Source organism: Ranitomeya variabilis, chromosome 6 (genome assembly GCF_051348905.1).
Source record: "Ranitomeya variabilis isolate aRanVar5 chromosome 6, aRanVar5.hap1, whole genome shotgun sequence".
In the NCBI taxonomy this organism is placed as follows: Eukaryota; Metazoa; Chordata; class Amphibia; order Anura; family Dendrobatidae; genus Ranitomeya; species Ranitomeya variabilis.
In genome coordinates, this window is record NC_135237.1 from 274,419,427 (window position 1) to 274,436,947 (window position 17,521).

At 47.0% G+C, this 17,521-nt stretch overlaps 1 protein-coding gene across 1 annotated transcript in view; it reads left to right on the top strand.

Annotated features, from left to right (window-relative positions):
- The window catches only part of LOC143782325 (dynein axonemal heavy chain 5-like), a 610,263-nt gene that overhangs the window by 120,988 nt on the left and 471,754 nt on the right, over window positions 1-17,521 (top strand). The window contains exon 21 of the mRNA XM_077269680.1: window positions 12,623-12,774. Coding sequence (XP_077125795.1) covers window positions 12,623-12,774 — 152 coding nt within the window. The remainder of the gene's footprint in view (window positions 1-12,622; window positions 12,775-17,521) is intronic.

Genomic DNA, 17,521 nt, shown 5'->3' on the forward strand with positions numbered 1-17,521 from the left:
ACATGCCTCAATCACACCTATCCTCAAAAAGCCTTCTCTTGACCCATCCTCTGTATCTAGCTATTGCCCAATATCACTTCTCCCCTATGCCTCAAAACTACTGGAACAACACGTCCATCTTGAACTGTCCTCCCACCTCTCTTCTTGCTCCCTCTTCAACCGCTTACAATCTTTGCTTCCGGTCACACCACTCCACTGAAACTGCCCTAACTAAGGTTGCCAATGACCTATTAACCGCCAAGGCCAAGCGACACTACTCTGTCCTCCTCCTCCTGGACCTGTTCTCTGCCTTTGACACAGTGGACCATTCCCTATTATTATAGACCCTCTCATCCCTTGGCATCACAGACTTGGCCTTATTCTGGATCTTGTCATATCTAACAGACCAGACATTCAGCATCTCCTACTCACACACCACCTCCTCACATCGTCCCCTATCTGTCGGAGTCCCGAAGGGTTCAGTCCTAGGTCCCTGGTCTTCTCTATTTACACCTTCGGTCTGGGACAGCTCATAGAATCTCACAGCTTTCAGTATCATCTCTATGCCGATGACACACAGATCTACATCTCTGGACCAGATATCACCACCCTACTAACCAGAATCCCACAATTTCTTTCTGCTGTTTCATCCTTCTTCTCTGCTAGATTTCTAAAACTTAATATGGGCAAAACAGAATTCATCATCTTCCCCCATCTCACTTGACTCCCCCAACAGACATATCTGTTGTGTATTTGGATTCTGGGCTCCCCCGGTGGCCGCTTGTGGAATTGGACTTGTCATCCTCTTTCCTGTTTCACCTGATTCCATCAGTAGTGGGTGTCGCTATTTAAGCTCATTTCTCTGGTGGTTTCTTGCCGGTCAACAATGTTATCTGATGCCTCTCAGTGCTTGTTCCTGCTTCTAGACAACTACTGATAAGTTGGACTTTTGTCCATGTTTTGTTTTGCCTATTTGTTCCAGTTCGCAGCTGAAGTTTTGTTACTGTGTCTGGAAAGCTCTCGTCGATCAGGGATTGCTACTCTGGCGTTATGAGTTAATGCCAGAGTTTAAGGTAATCTCTGGATGGTGTTTTGTTAGTATTTTTCTGCTGACAGTGAAAGTATACTATCTGTCTTCTGCTATCTAGTAAGCGGACCTCAAATTTGCTAAGACTATTTTCCTGCTGCGTTTGTTGTTTCATCTGAACTCACCGTCATTATATGTGGGGGGCTACTGTCTTCTTTGGAATATTTCTCTAGAGGTGAGCCAGGTCTTATATTTCCCTCTGCTAGCTATTTAGGTCTTAGGCCAGAGCTGGGCATCTAGCTATAAATAGGAAATGCTACCTGGCTATTTCTAGTTGCGCGGCAGGCTTAGTTCATGGTCAGTATAGTTCCATCTTCCGAGAGCTTGTCCCTCTATAGGCTTGCTATGATCTCTGCCTGCAGAGATCATGACAGTTTGACCGGCCAGTTAAAGTGTTAAAGACCCAGGTTGTGAAAGGAGAGTTATAAGAAGTCTGCTGGAATTTTTTTTTTTTTTTTTTTTTTCCTCCAGTCTGCCTTGCTGCAGTCTTTTTTCTCTCTCTCCTCCTAATCTCTGTATGCTCTGTGTGCACCTGACAATAATGGATCTCCAGAGTGTAACTGCGGGTTTGAATAATCTCATCACGAAAGTACAAAATTTACAAGATTTTGTAGTACATGCTCCGGTATCTGAGCCGAGAATTCCTTTGCCGGAGTTCTTCACAGGGAATAGAGCTAGCTTCCAGAATTTCCGAAATAATTGTAAGCTTTATTTGTCCCTGAAGTCTCGTTCAGCTGGAGACCCTGCTCAGCAGGTTAGGATTGTGATTTCCTTGCTCAGGGGTGACCCTCAAGATTGGGCCTTCTCATTGCCAGCAGGGGATCCTGCGTTACGCGATGTGGATGCGTTTTTTCTGGCCTTGGGCTTGCTTTATGAGGAACCTCATTTGGAACTTCAGGCAGAAAAAACTTTGATGGCACTATCTCAGGGGCAAGACGAAGCTGAAGTTTTCTGCCAAAAATTCCGTAAATGGTCTGTGCTTACTCAGTGGAATGAGTGCGCCTTGGCGGCAACTTTCAGAGAAGGTCTCTCTGATGCCGTTAAGGATGTTATGGTGGGGTTCCCTTTGCCTGCAGGTCTGAATGAGTCCATGACAATGGCTATTCAGATTGATAGGCGTCTGCGGGAGCGCAAACCGATGCACCATCTGGCGGTGTCTATGGAAAAGACGCCAGAAAGTATGCAGTGTGATAGAATTCTGTCCAGGAGTGAGCGACAGAATTTTAGACGGAAGAATGGATTGTGTTTCTATTGTGGGGATTCTACTCATGTTATATCGGCATGCTCTAGGCGTACAAAGAAGCTTGATAAGTCTGTTTCCATTGGCACCATTCAGTCTAAGTTTATTTTGTCTGTAACCCTGATTTGCTCTTTGTCATCCATTGCCACGGACGCCTATATTGACTCTGGCGCCGCTCTGAGTCTTATGGATTGGTCCTTTGCCAATCGTTGTGGTTTTGATTTAGAGCCTTTGGAGACTCTTATTCCTCTGAAGGGGATTGACTCCACCCCATTGGCTAATAATAAACCACAATACTGGACACAAGTAACCATGCGTATCAATCCGGATCACCAGGAGATTATTCGTTTCCTGGTGCTGTATAATTTACATGACGATTTGGTACTGGGATTGCCATGGTTGCAGTCTCACAACCCAGTCTTGGACTGGAGAGCTATGTCTGTGTTGAGCTGGGGATGTAAGGGTATTCATGGGGACGTACCTTTGGTTTCTATTTCGTCGTCCATTCCCTCTGAAGTCCCTGAGTTCCTCTCTGATTATCAAGACGTCTTTGACGAACCCAAGCTTGGGTCGTTACCTCTGCACCGTGAGTGCGATTGTGCCATAGATTTGATACCGGGTTGTAAATATCCAAAGGGTCGTTTGTTTAATTTGTCTGTGCCGGAACATGCTGCTATGCGGGAATATATAAAGGAGTCTTTGGAAAAGGGACATATTCGTCCATCTTCTTCTCCCTTGGGAGCTGGGTTTTTCTTTGTCTCAAAAAAAGACGGCTCTTTGAGACCATGTATTGATTATCGGCTTCTGAATAAGATCACTGTTAAGTATCAATACCCATTGCCATTGCTTACTGATTTGTTTGCTCGTATAGAGGGTGCTAAGTGGTTCTCTAAAATTGATCTTCGTGGGGCGTATAATTTGGTGCGGATCAGGCAGGGGGATGAGTGGAAGACCGCATTTAATACGCCCGAGGGCCACTTTGAGTATTTGGTCATGCCTTTTGGTCTTTCTAATGCCCCTTCAGTTTTCCAGTCTTTTATGCATGATATTTTCCGCGATTTTCTGGATAAATTTATGATAATATATCTGGATGATATTCTGATTTTTTCTGATGACTGGGACTCTCATGTCCAGCAGGTCAGGAGAGTTTTTCAGGTTCTGCGGTCTAATTCTTTATGTGTGAAGGGGTCTAAGTGCGTTTTTGGGGTCCAGAAAATTTCCTTTTTGGGGTATATTTTTTCTCCCTCTTCCATTGAGATGGATCCCGTCAAGGTGCAAGCTATTTGTGACTGGACTCAGCCCTCCTCTCTTAAGGGTCTTCAGAGATTTTTGGGCTTTGCCAACTTTTACCGCCGATTTATTGCTGGTTTTTCGGATGTCGTTAAACCACTGACTGATTTGACCAGACAAGGCGCTGATGTTGCTAATTGGTCCCCTCATGCTGTAGAGGCCTTTCAGGAGCTTAAGCGCCGTTTTGCCTCTGCCCCTGTGTTGCGTCAGCCTGATGTGAATCTGCCTTTTCAGGTTGAGGTTGACGCTTCGGAGATCGGAGCTGGGGCAGTGTTGTCGCAGAAAGGTTCCGACTGCTCCGTCATTAGGCCTTGTGCCTTCTTTTCTCGCAAATTTTCGCCCGCAGAGCGGAATTATGATGTTGGGAATCGGGAGCTTTTGGCCATGAAGTGGGCGTTTGAGGAGTGGCGCCATTGGCTCGAGGGGGCTAGGCATCAGGTGGTGGTATTGACTGACCACAAAAATTTGATTTATCTTGAGACTGCCAGACGCCTGAATCCTAGACAGGCGCGCTGGTCTTTATTTTTTTCTCGCTTTAATTTTGTGGTGTCATACCTACCGGGTTCTAAGAATGTTAAGGCAGATGCCCTTTCTAGGAGTTTTGACCCGGACTCTCCTGGTAATTCTGAACCCACAGGTATCCTTAGGGAGGGAGTAATTTTGTCGGCCGTTTCTCCTGATCTGCGGCGGTCCTTGCAAGAGTTTCAGGCGGATAGACCGGATCGTTGTCCGCCTGATAGACTGTTTGTTCCGGATGATTGGACCAGCAGAGTCATCTCTGAGGTACATTCTTCTGCATTGGCAGGTCATCCCGGAATTTTTGGTACCAGGGATTTGGTGGCAAGATCCTTCTGGTGGCCTTCTCTGTCACGAGATGTGCGAGTCTTTGTGCAGTCATGTGACGTTTGTGCTCGGGCCAAGTCTTGTAGTTCTCGGGCTAGCGGACTGCTGTTGCCCTTGCCTATTCCTAAGAGGCCTTGGACACACATCTCGATGGATTTTATTTCAGATCTGCCTGTTTCCCAGAAGATGTCTGTCATCTGGGTGGTCTGTGACCGTTTCTCTAAAATGGTCCATTTGGTTCCTCTGCCCAAGTTGCCTTCTTCTTCTGAGTTGGTTCCTCTGTTTTTTCAGAATGTTGTCCGATTGCACGGTATTCCTGAGAATATTGTTTCTGACAGAGGTACCCAATTTGTGTCTAGATTTTGGCGGGCATTCTGTGCTAGGATGGGCATAGATTTGTCTTTTTCATCTGCTTTTCACCCTCAGACTAATGGCCAGACCGAGCGGACTAATCAGACCCTTGAGACATATCTGAGGTGTTTTGTCTCTGCTGACCAGGATGATTGGGTTGCTTTTTTGCCATTGGCAGAGTTCGCCCTCAATAATCGGGCCAGTTCTTCCACCTTGGTGTCCCCGTTTTTCTGTAATTCGGGGTTTCACCCTCGATTTTCCTCCGGTCAGGTGGAATCCTCGGATTGTCCTGGAGTGGATGCGGTGGTGGAGAGATTGCATCACATCTGGGGGCAGGTTATGGACAATTTGAAGTTGTCACAGGAGAAGACTCAGCGTTTTGCCAACCGTCATCGTCGTGTTGGTTCTCGGCTTTGTGTTGGAGATTTAGTGTGGTTGTCTTCTCGTTTTGTCCCTATGAGGGTCTCTTCTCCTAAGTTTAAACCTCGGTTCATCGGCCCTTATAGAATATTGGAGATTCTTAATCCTGTTTCTTTCCGTTTGGACCTCCCTGCGTCCTTTTCCATTCATAACGTTTTTCATCGGTCGTTATTGCGCAGGTATGAGGTACCTGTTGTACCTTCTCTTGAGCCTCCTGCTCCGGTGTTGGTTGAGGGTGAGTTGGAGTACGTTGTGGAGAAAATTTTGGACTCTCGTGTTTCCAGACGGAAACTCCAGTATCTGGTCAACTGGAAGGGTTACGGCCAGGAGGATAATTCTTGGGTCAATGCATCTGATGTTCATGCTTCTGATCTTGTTCGTGCCTTCCATAGGGCTCATCCTGGTCGCCCTAGTGGATCTGGTGAGGGTTCGGTGCCCCCTCCTTGAGGGGGGGGTACTGTTGTGTATTTGGATTCTGGGCTCCCCCGGTGGCCGCTTGTGGAATTGGACTTGTCATCCTCTTTCCTGTTTCACCTGATTCCATCAGTAGTGGGTGTCGCTATTTAAGCTCATTTCTCTGGTGGTTTCTTGCCGGTCAACAATGTTATCTGATGCCTCTCAGTGCTTGTTCCTGCTTCTAGACAACTACTGATAAGTTGGACTTTTGTCCATGTTTTGTTTTGCCTATTTGTTCCAGTTCGCAGCTGAAGTTTTGTTACTGTGTCTGGAAAGCTCTCGTCGATCAGGGATTGCTACTCTGGCGTTATGAGTTAATGCCAGAGTTTAAGGTAATCTCTGGATGGTGTTTTGTTAGTATTTTTCTGCTGACCATGAAAGTATACTATCTGTCTTCTGCTATCTAGTAAGCGGACCTCAAATTTGCTAAGACTATTTTCCTGCTGCGTTTGTTGTTTCATCTGAACTCACCGTCATTATATGTGGGGGGCTACTGTCTTCTTTGGAATATTTCTCTAGAGGTGAGCCAGGTCTTATATTTCCCTCTGCTAGCTATTTAGGTCTTAGGCCAGAGCTGGGCATCTAGCTATAAATAGGAAATGCTACCTGGCTATTTCTAGTTGCGCGGCAGGCTTAGTTCATGGTCAGTATAGTTCCATCTTCCGAGAGCTTGTCCCTCTATAGGCTTGCTATGATCTCTGCCTGCAGAGATCATGACACATATCCATTAAAGTAAATGGCTGCCCACTCTCCCCAGTCCCTCAAGCTCGCTGCCTCGGTGTAATCCTTGACTCTGATCTCTTCTTCAAACTACATATCCAAGCCCTTTCCACTTCCTGCCAACTTCAACTCAAAAGTATTTCCCGGATCAGTACATTCCTCAACCAAGAATCTGCAAACACACTAGTCCATGCCCTCATCATCTCCCGCCTTGACTACTGCAACCTCCTGCTCTGTGGCCTCCCCTCTAACACTCTCACATCCCTCCAATCTATTCTAAACTCTGCTGCCCAACTAATCCACCTGTCCCCCCGCTATTCCCCAGCCTCTCCCCTCTGTCAATCCCTGCACTGGCTCCCCATTACCCAAAGACTCCAGTTTAAAACCCTAACCATGGCATGCAAAGCCATCCACAACTATCTCCTCCATACATCTGTGACCTCGTCTCCCGGTACTTATCTGCACGCAACCTCCGATCCTCACAAGATCTTCTATATTCCCCTCTTATCTTGTCTTCCCACAATCACATACAAGATTTATCCCGCGCATCCCCCATACTCTGGAACGTTCTACACCAACATATCAGACTCTCACCTACCGTGGAAACCTTCAAAAAGAACCTGAAGACCTACCTCTTCCGACAAGCCTACAACCTGCAGTAACCACCGATAGACCAAACCGCTGCACAACTAGCTCTACCCTCGCCTACTGTATTCTCACCTATCCCTTGTAGATTGTGAGCTCTCGTGGGCAGGATCGTCTCTCCTCATGTACCAGTCGTGACTTGTACGATTAAGATTATTGTACTTGTTCGTATTATGTATACCCCTTCTCACATGTAAAGCGCTATGGATTAATTGGTGCTATAATAATAAATAATAATAATTAACTTTGAAAAAAGCTATATTGACTTTTTTCAGTGGATAGGTGTGGACATATCATATGTGTGACCCATCCATCTATACCTGAGTGATTTGAGATTACTGCCATCTTACATGCAGCTTACTGCTGTCTATTACATTGCAAGTAAAGGACTAATCTAATAGCTCACATATACTGGTGGATTGTAAAATGAGACACAAGTGAAGGCTTTGAGATGAGGTGTTTTAGAGCTAGGGGCCTGTGTACTGCTCTGGACAGATCTTTACTGTACGTTTGTGCCCCTGGCACTGAGGTACAGTGCAAATATGTCTGCTGGTTTCAGTGATGCAGACACCAGTTGAAGGAGATTACTGTTGACATGAGCAACCAAGTATAAGGAATCTGCGGATCTTCAGTGGTAACTGTGACCTGTGCTTACCAAACTTGCAAATAATAATGAAAAACAACCTATCTATATGTTGCATTTAATTGTAGGTCACTAGTCTGAACAGCTCCCTCATCATCTGTGTCCTCTACTGGGACTGAGCACACCGCTATCTTATCTGGGTAACTCTATTATTTGACAAGGCAGGCACGCAGCATCGTCTGTGAATCCGTCACATCCAATTGTAACTTTGGAAATTCTTGTCCGAGGAAGGTACAGGGAAAGCTACAAGTTCTTGCTCGGTTTTTCAAGTAGTACCTGTATTCTTAGCTGTGCTTAGGGCAATCATCACGAGAATCTGCTGAATGAATGCAAAACTAAGGTCAGCGCTTATAGGAACGTTGGCTAAAACTGACCTAGTTCCATTAGGCAAACCTATATGCAAAGCTGAATGTTGAGTGTGTGTGTGTGTGTATGTACAGTGCCTTGCGAAAGTATTCGGCTCCCTGGAACTTTTCAACCTTTTTCCACATATCATGCTTCAAGCATAAAGATACCAAATGTAAATTTTTGTTGAAGAATCAACAACAAGTGGAACACAATTGTGAAGTTGAACGAAATTTATTGGTTATTTAAAATTTTTGGGGAAATTCAAAAACTGAAAAGTGGGGTGTGCAATATTATTCTGCCTCTTTACTTTCAGTGCAGCAAACTCACTCCATAAGTTCATTGTGGATCTCTGAATGATCCAATGTTGTCCTAAATGCCTAATGATGATAAATATAATCCACCTGTGTGTAATCAAGTCTCCGTATAAATGCACCTGCTCTGTGATAGTCTCAGGGTTCAGTTTCATTCAGTATCATTCCACTGCAAATCTACCAAGACCCGGCTGTCCCTCTAAACTTTTATCTCAAACAAGGAGAAGACTGATCACAGATGCAGCCAAGAGGCCCATGATCACTCTGGAAGAACTGCAGAGATCTACAGCTGAGCTGGGACAGTCTGTCCATAGGACAACAATCAGTCGTACACTGCACAAATCTGACCTTTATGGAAGAGTGGCAAAAAGAAAACGATTTCTCAAAGATATCCATAAAAAGTGTTGTTTAAAGTTTGCAACAAGCCACCTGGGAGACACACCAAACATGTGGAAGAAGGTGCTCTGGTCAGATGAAACCAAAATCGAACTTTTTGGCAACAATGCCAAAAGATACAGTATGTTTGGCGTAAAGGCAACACAGCTCATCACCTTGAACACACCATCCCCACTGTCAAACATGGTGGTGGAAGCATCATAGTTTGGGCCTGCTTTTCTTCAGCAGGGACAGGGAAGATGGATAAATTGATGGGAAGATGGATGGTGCCAAATACAGGACCATTCTTGAAGAAAACCTGTTTGAGTCTGCAAAAGTCTTGAGATTGGGACGGAGATTTGTCTTCCATCAAGACAATGATCCCAAACATAAAGCAAAATCTACAATGGAATGGTTTACAAATAAACGTATCCAGGTGTTAGAATGGCCAAGTCAAAGTCCAGACCTCAATCCAATTGAGAATCTGTGGAAAGAGCTGAAAACTGCTGTTCACAAACGATCTCCATCAAACCTCACTGAGCTCGAGCTGTTTGCCAAGGAAGAATAGCCAAGAATTTCAGTCTCTCGATGTACAAAACTGATAGAGACATACCCCAAGCAAATTGCAGCTGTATTCGCAGCAAAAAATGGTGCAACAAAGTATTAAGTTGAAGGGGTCGAATAATATTGCACGCCCCTACTTTTCAGTTTTTGAATTTCCACAAAAATTTTAAATAACCAATAAATTTCGTTCAACTTCACAATTGTGTTCCACTTGTTGTTGATTCTTCACCAAAAATTTACATTTGGTATCTTTATGTTTGAAGCATGATATGTGAGAAAAGGTTGAAAAGTTCCAGGGGGCCGAATACTTTCGCAAGGCACTGTATATAGTGCCCGGCATAAGTGGGTACACCCACTTTGAAAAATGAAATTTCAATCACAATCTCACCAAAGACATGAAAGTTTTACAACATTTTGCTAAGACTGGGAGTCATAGGATATTTTTTTAACTCATAACATGAAAGTAAGGTTAATAATATAAATTTAATTGCAAAATCTTCAGTTTTACTCATGCACCCCACATAAGGAAACTGCCATCACCATGTTTCCTGTAGGCACCATGCATTTAGAAAAATGTACTTCTATTAAGGTGGAATTATGGGAGCATCCTCTCTTTCAATTTTTAATTCATGATACCATCAATGAAACTTAGCTCCCTAACATCAGCAGCACTCAGACATCCCCACATAGGGACATTGTCACCACCATGTTTCACTTTTGATATCATGCATTTTTGACATTCATTTTTCTAAATGCATGGTGTCTACAAGTCAGCTTGAATAATTGAATCACACATCATTTAATACTGTATTATCTGGCGTATAAGACTACTTTTTAACCCCTGAAAATCTTCTTAAAAGTCAGGGGTCGTCTTATACGCCGGGTGCCGTCTTGTACGCCGAGTGCAAACACCAATGTGTATATGGTGGGTGGGGGGGAGTGGTCCCGATGATGAAGAGGGGGCGTCTCACAGGAAAGTGTGAGTGGAGTATCCCCCATTACTTCATTGTAGCTGCAGCATGGGGTCTCTGTGCTGGGGAGAGGCGGCAGCAGCTGCTGCTCCTCTTTGTGCCGCATGGGTGCTGTGCTGTGGGGCGGTGGCCGCCGCCGCTCCCCAGCACCCCACAGTGCAGCTACAATGAGGTAATGGGGGATACTCCACTCACACTTTCCTGTGAGATGCCCCCTCTTCGTCATCAGGACCACTCCCCCCCAAAAGGCACATTAGTCACCGGCCCTATAAGACGACATACAGCGTATAAGAAGACCCCCGACTTTTAAGAAGATTTTATATTTTAACTGGAAAAGTTGGGGGGTCGTCTTATACGCCCAGTCGTCTTATATGCCGGAAAATACGGTAATTTTATGCTATTGCTGCTTAGGAAATCAGAGTGTTTTAGGGTGCAACATTTTGGGGACCAATAAGGATCAATATAATTTTTTGACTCTAAACCAAAATGTAAAACATTTCAAATGGAAATGTAAAGTAAAGCTTTACAAATGTAAATTTGAGATCTTTAATGTTTTCCCCATTGTCTGAAGCCATATTTTCTACAACAATGCAATATTGAAGCTCAGATTACACTTACAGCTAAGGTGTCTGTTTATTTGTGCAGCCGAAAGGCTTTTGAAAGCAGTTAGGGCTCACTCATATGAGCGTATAACATGGTCGAGTGCCATCCAATGTTTTAACGGATAGCACTCGGACCAATGTTATACTATGGGACAGCGCAGATCTGCTATTTTTTTCTCATACCCTCTCACAGCACCCTGCAAGTGGCTTCAAAATTCGGATTGCGAGCACCCATGCAAGTCTATGGTTGTGTGTTTAACATCAAACCGCATCCGGATGAGAGAATCTACGGCCGTCTGACTGCAGCCTTAGGCAGAGTGAAACCTCTTTGGGATTACTTCTATTTATTGCGTTAAAAACTAGTCTGCCAAAAAGGTGGACAGTGAAGCAATTACACCCAAAAGAGTGGTCCCATAAGCTTCATGTATCACCAGTTCATGAGATTGATGATAAATGTTTGGACATCCATCTGCTGAGATCTCCACCAATACCAAGAATGAGGTGGAGGTGGGGGTGAGCAAAATCCCCTGTGTAACTGGAGCCAGTGTGAGCACTTGTTTACTACTGCACTATTCATACAGAAAACTTTGTGACCCCTGTTCTCATAATCGGCTTTGGATCTCCAACAATCATATCACTAATCCATTGGTTGTCCCATAAATGTTGTTTATGGGACAACCAAATTAAAGAGGTTGGTCACTTTATCTTTATATTAACAAATGTGTTGGGAACATACATTAAAGGTTCTACTGCTTTTGCAAAGTGTCTAGTCTTGTTCATGCAGGAGGATTTGACCAGAACAGCCCATCAGCCTCTATGAATTGCAGAACTCTCTTCATGGAAAAACTGTTTTTCAATTGGAAGAGGATGGTCACATTTTCTCCCATCAACTGACTCTTTAAGAACAGAGGAACGATACAGTCTGTAAAGAAGGCTGCACTAACAAGCTGACTGCACTTCACAAAGTGATGTCCAGTAGTGATGGAATACTTGCATCAGTGCCATTACTTGCATACATAGTATTGGTCTTTTCATTTGGGCCATAGTTAGCTTTTGGGATCCTGGGCCCATGATCGAAGGCAACCCATGTACCCTGACATATTAAATGCAATAAAACTGTCTTCGTAACACGTCTTAAAATAATATTGCATAAAATGGCCAAACTCTCTAAGGAAAGATGAGCAGAGGGACAAATTGAATCTATCACTTATTTCTGAGAAATAAAATTAATAGTGCCCTTCTACAGTTCTTAAAGGGGTTGTCTACTACTAAGACAACCCTTTCTTGAACTAAACGTGCGGCCTGGATAAAATAATAAAGCCTGTACTCACCTCCCATGACGGGTTATCCTAGTAGTAGACAAAGAGCATCACGGGTCATTGGGTGCAGGGCATCATGTGTCATTCCACTGCATCACAACCACAGGACCACAGAAAGTCCTAATTTAATGTCGGATAGAGAAATATTTATTCATTTCTTCTTGTACTGAAGACAGGTGTTTTTCGTCATTTGTGGCGCCTACAGCATTCTCAGCTGCTTGGACTTGGCATTCAATGAGTTGTATAAATATATTTTTATGGCGGATTTTTTGGGGTTTGTAGTCTACAATAGTCCTATGGTGCCCCAAGCAGCAGCTTGTTCCTTGACTTAGGCAAGACAAAAATGAAGTGCATGAGTGCAGATAATAATTTTTTACTCTTTACATGAATTGTTTGTTCTACTTGATTACATTTTTCAGTACAAACTTATAACTCCGCTTTGTTTCTTTATATTTAAGGCTTCAAGATATGCTGATGGACTATCAGTCATTTACTAATAGAATTCCAGCTCTGCTCAAACCTCTTATGACTCCTTTCATCAGTCAGATTGAAGACGTCCTATCACCAGGCCTTACTCAGCTTTCGTGGACTTCCCTGAATATTGACAAATGTAAGTATATGATAAATGTATATACAGTGGTCCCTCAAGTTACAAAATAAATTTATTTCAAAGCTACGTTTGTGACTTGAAAAATTATAATTTACAATAATTAACAAATGGAAAACAATTGATTTGTTCTGAAATGCCCAACATGACATTTTGAAAATAAAAAAATTAACATTAAAGGTTTATTTATGCAACATATTTTTTCATAGACAACATCTGCAAGGAGTTTGTATGTTCTCCCTGTGTTTGTGTGCGTTTCCTTCGGGTTCTCCGGTTTCCTCCCACAATCCAAAGACATACTGTTAGGGAATCTAGATTGTGAGCCCCAGGGCCGGACTTAGCCCAAAAGGCGCCCTGTGCGAGACTGCAGGACGGCGCCCCCCCCCCCTCCAAACTTTGAAAGAAAACAATAACTCTTTAATATTCACAACAACACGTTTACTTAGAAAACTTGTGTTTCCCTGCAAAACACTTGAAGAAACACTAATATTGCAATAACGGGAATTATAAAGTGCTTTAAAGCGGACCAAAAGGAAAAAATGACGCTTGGTCCAAAGCCATATGGGCTGACAGCCAATCAGAGTGCAGAGCGGCGGCCTGCAAGGCCAAACACCGCCACACCATGACCAGATGACATATTACCACCACAGTGATCGAATAATATCAAATACAAGGAACGAATACCACAACATCATGACCAGACCACATATTACCACCACATAGTGACTGAATACTACAATACTGATCAATAATAAAAAAAAAACACAATACTATCACCATAAGTGCCATTATACACAGGAGATCTGTACTTAGTATGCAGCGTCTGTGTATAGGTAATACAGTGATCACCGGTGACATACACAGGACCTCAGTATATAGTATACAGTGTATAGTGTCAGTGTATAGGTAACACACTGACTCACCAGTGACATCTCTAGGTGAAGTCCTTCATCTTTCATCCCGCACAGACCGCCATCACTTCATCCAGCCAGGACTCGTCTCTGCAGGAAATAACACAGTTATCTCGAGTTCCACTTGCAGAACACATTACTTAATTTTCCCAACTTCTACATTACACCACATGAAGAAGGCGACATAGTGTCACTCTACACAGTAATAGGACTGCCCCTCCATTTAAAACAGTATACTCAAAAAATAAAATAAATACATCACTGCAGTAATAATATCCCTTAATTAGCCCCTATGGTAATAATATTCGCCATCCTGGCCCCCGTGTGTCTCATTCCTGGCGTCAGCCATATATTCTCCCATCCTGCCCTAATGAGTATCTATCCTGCCCCATATGATCTTCCCATCCTGCCCCATCTGTCTCCATCGTATCCATCCTGCCCCATCTGTCTCCAATCCTGCCTCCAGTGTCTCCAGTCATGACGCCATGTCTGTCATCCTGCCCCGTGTCTCCATTCTGCCCCTGTGTCAAGCATTCTGCCCGTGTCCAGCATTCTGCACCAGTGTCCAGCATTCTGCACCAGTGTCCAGCATTCTGCACCAGTGTCCAGCATTCTGCCCCTGTGTCCAGCTTTCTGCCCCCTGTGTCCAGCTTTCTGCCCCCTGTGTCCAGCTTTCTGCCCCAGTGTCCAGCTTTCTGCCCCAGTGTCCAGCTTTCTGCCCCAGTGTCCAGCTTTCTGCCCCAGTGTCCAGCTTTCTGCCCCAGTGTCCAGCTTTCTGCCCCAGTGTCCAGCTTTCTGCCCCAGTGTCCAGCTTTCTGCCCCCGTGTCCAGCGTTCTGCCCCCGTGTCCAGCGTTCTGCCCCCGTGTCCAGCGTTCTGCCCCCGTGTCCAGCGTTCTGCCCCCGTGTCCAGCGTTCTGCCCCAGTGTCCAGCGTTCTGCATCAGTGTCCAGCGTTCTGCCCCAGTGTCCAGCGTTCTGCCCCAGTGTCCAGCGTTCTGCCCCAGTGTCCAGCGTTCTGCCCCAGTGTCCAGCGTTCTGCCCCAGTGTCCAGCGTTCTGCCCCAGTGTCCAGCGTTCTGCCCCAGTGTCCAGCGTTCTGCCCCAGTGTCCAGCGTTCTGCCCCCGTGTCCAGCGTTCTGCCCCAGTGTCCAGCGTTCTGCCCGTGTCCAGCGTTCTGCCCTCGTGTGCAGCGTTCTGCCCCAATGTCCTTTCTGCCCCCCTGTGTCCAGCTTTCTGCCCCCCCCTGTGTCCAGCTTTCTGCCCCCCCTGTGTCCAGCGTTCTGCCCCAGTGTCCAGCTTTCTGCCGCCCAGTGTCCAGCTTTCTGCCCCCCCCTGTGTCCAGCGTTCTGCCCCAGTGTCCAGCTTTCTGCCCCCCTGTGTCCAGCTTTCTGCCCCCCTGTGTCCAGCTTTCTGCCCCCCAGTGTCCAGCTTTCTGCCCCCCAGTGTCCAGCTTTCTGCCCCCCAGTGTCCAGCTTTCTGCCCCAGTGTCCAGCTTTCTGCCCCAGTGTCCAGCTTTCTGCCCCAGTGTCCAGCGTTCTGCCCCAGTGTCCAGCGTTCTGCCCCAGTGTCCAGCGTTCTGCCCCAGTGTCCAGCGTTCTGCCCCCGTGTCCAGCGTTCTGCCCCAGTGTCCAGCGTTCTGCCCCAGTGTCCAGCGTTCTGCCCCCCGTGTCCAGCGTTCTGCCCTCGTGTGCAGCGTTCTGCCCCAATGTCCTTTCTGCCCCCCTGTGTCCAGCTTTCTGCCCCCCAGTGTCCAGCTTTCTGCCCCCCCCTGTGTCCAGCGTTCTGCCCCAGTGTCCAGCTTTCTGCCCCCGTGTCCAGCTTTCTGCCCCCGTGTCCAGCTTTCTGCCCCCCAGTGTCCAGCTTTCTGCCCCCCAGTGTCCAGCTTTCTGCCCCCCAGTGTCCAGCTTTCTGCCCCCCCCTGTGTCCAGCGTTCTGCCCCAGTGTCCAGCTTTCTGCCCCCCTGTGTCCAGCTTTCTGCCCCCCTGTGTCCAGCTTTCTGCCCCCCTGTGTCCAGCTTTCTGCCCCCCAGTGTCCAGCTTTCTGCCCCCCAGTGTCCAGCTTTCTGCCCCCCCAGTGTCCAGCTTTCTGCCCCCCCAGTGTCCAGCTTTCTGCCCCCCCAGTGTCCAGCTTTCTGCCCCAGTGTCCAGCTTTCTGCCCCAGTGTCCAGCTTTCTGCCCCAGTGTCCAGCTTTCTGCCCCAGTGTCCAGCTTTCTGCCCCAGTGTCCAGCTTTCTGCCCCAGTGTCCAGCGTTCTGCCCCAGTGTCCAGCGTTCTGCCCCAGTGTCCAGCGTTCTGCCCCCGTGTCCAGCGTTCTGCCCCCCGTGTCCAGCGTTCTGCCCTCGTGTGCAGCGTTCTGCCCCAATGTCCTTTCTGCCCCCCTGTGTCCAGCTTTCTGCCCCCCAGTGTCCAGCTTTCTGCCCCCCCCCTGTGTCCAGCGTTCTGCCCCCCTGTGTCCAGCTTTCTGCCCCCCAGTGTCCAGCTTTCTGCCCCCCAGTGTCCAGCTTTCTGCCCCCCAGTGTCCAGCGTTCTGCCCCCCAGTGTCCAGCGTTCTGCCCCAGTGTCCAGCTTTCTGCCCCAGTGTCCAGCGTTCTGCCCCAGTGTCCAGCGTTCTGCCCCAGTGTCCAGCGTTCTGCCCCAGTGTCCAGCGTTCTGCCCCAATGTCCTTTCTGCCCCCCTGTGTCCAGCTTTCTGCCCCAGTGTCCAGCGTTCTGCCCCAGTGTCCAGCGTTCTGCCCCCCGTGTGCAGCGTTCTGCCCCAATGTCCTTTCTGCCCCCCTGTGTCCAGCTTTCTGCCCCCCAGTGTCCAGCTTTCTGCCCCCCCCCTGTGTCCAGCGTTCTGCCCCAGTGTCCAGCTTTCTGCCCCCCTGTGTCCAGCTTTCTGCCCCCCTGTGTCCAGCTTTCTGCCCCCCAGTGTCCAGCTTTCTGCCCCCCAGTGTCCAGCTTTCTGCCCCCCAGTGTCCAGCTTTCTGCCCCCCAGTGTCCAGCTTTCTGCCCCCCTGTGTCCAGCTTTCTGCCCTGGGCCCCCCCCGATCGCCGCTCTCAATAAAAAAAAAAACAAAACAAGTTCTGCTTACCTGACCGCGATCCTGCTCTGTCTGGTTATCGGTGGGGGCGGCCATCTTCCTGAGGCCGCGCGTGCGCAGGTGGAGTGCTCTGCTGCCTGGGGCTTCAGGAAAATGGCCGCGGGATGCCGCGCATGCGCAGATGGAGATCGCGGCGGCCATTTTTCTGAAGCCGACATGCGAACAGGTAAATTCTGCGCCGCCGGCGACCCGCCCCCCGCATTGTGCCGCCCCCCGCATTGTGCCGCCCCCCGCATTGCGCCCCCCTTCCTACGCCACTGCTTGGCGCCCTGTGCGGCCGCACAGGTCGCACAGGGCAAAGGCCGGCCCTGGTGAGCCCCATTGGGGACCGTGATGATAATATCTATAAAGTGCTACAGAATATGATAGCACTATATAAGCAAAGCATAATAATTAATAATGTGAAAATATCTGCTGACAATTTGTGGCTTGAACTGCTGGGGGTCTGAATGAACATAAACTATGAAAAGTAAGCCGATAAAGCAAGTCCTACCATATAAAAGACAGGACGTACTGGAAACTGTAAGCAACTTTCTATATTGAAGACAAGAACACATATTGTACTAGAAAAATAAAATGTGTCTGAGCAGCTCTCACATGTCCAAAGAAGCAGCTTATCTAGGCACAGCTCAGAGCAGTACAGAATGGATACTATAGAGCAGTGTTCCCCAACTCCGGTCCTCAAGAGCCACCAACAGGTCATGTTTTCAGGATTTCTTTAGTATTGCACAGGTGATGGAATTCTTGCCTTTTATCACC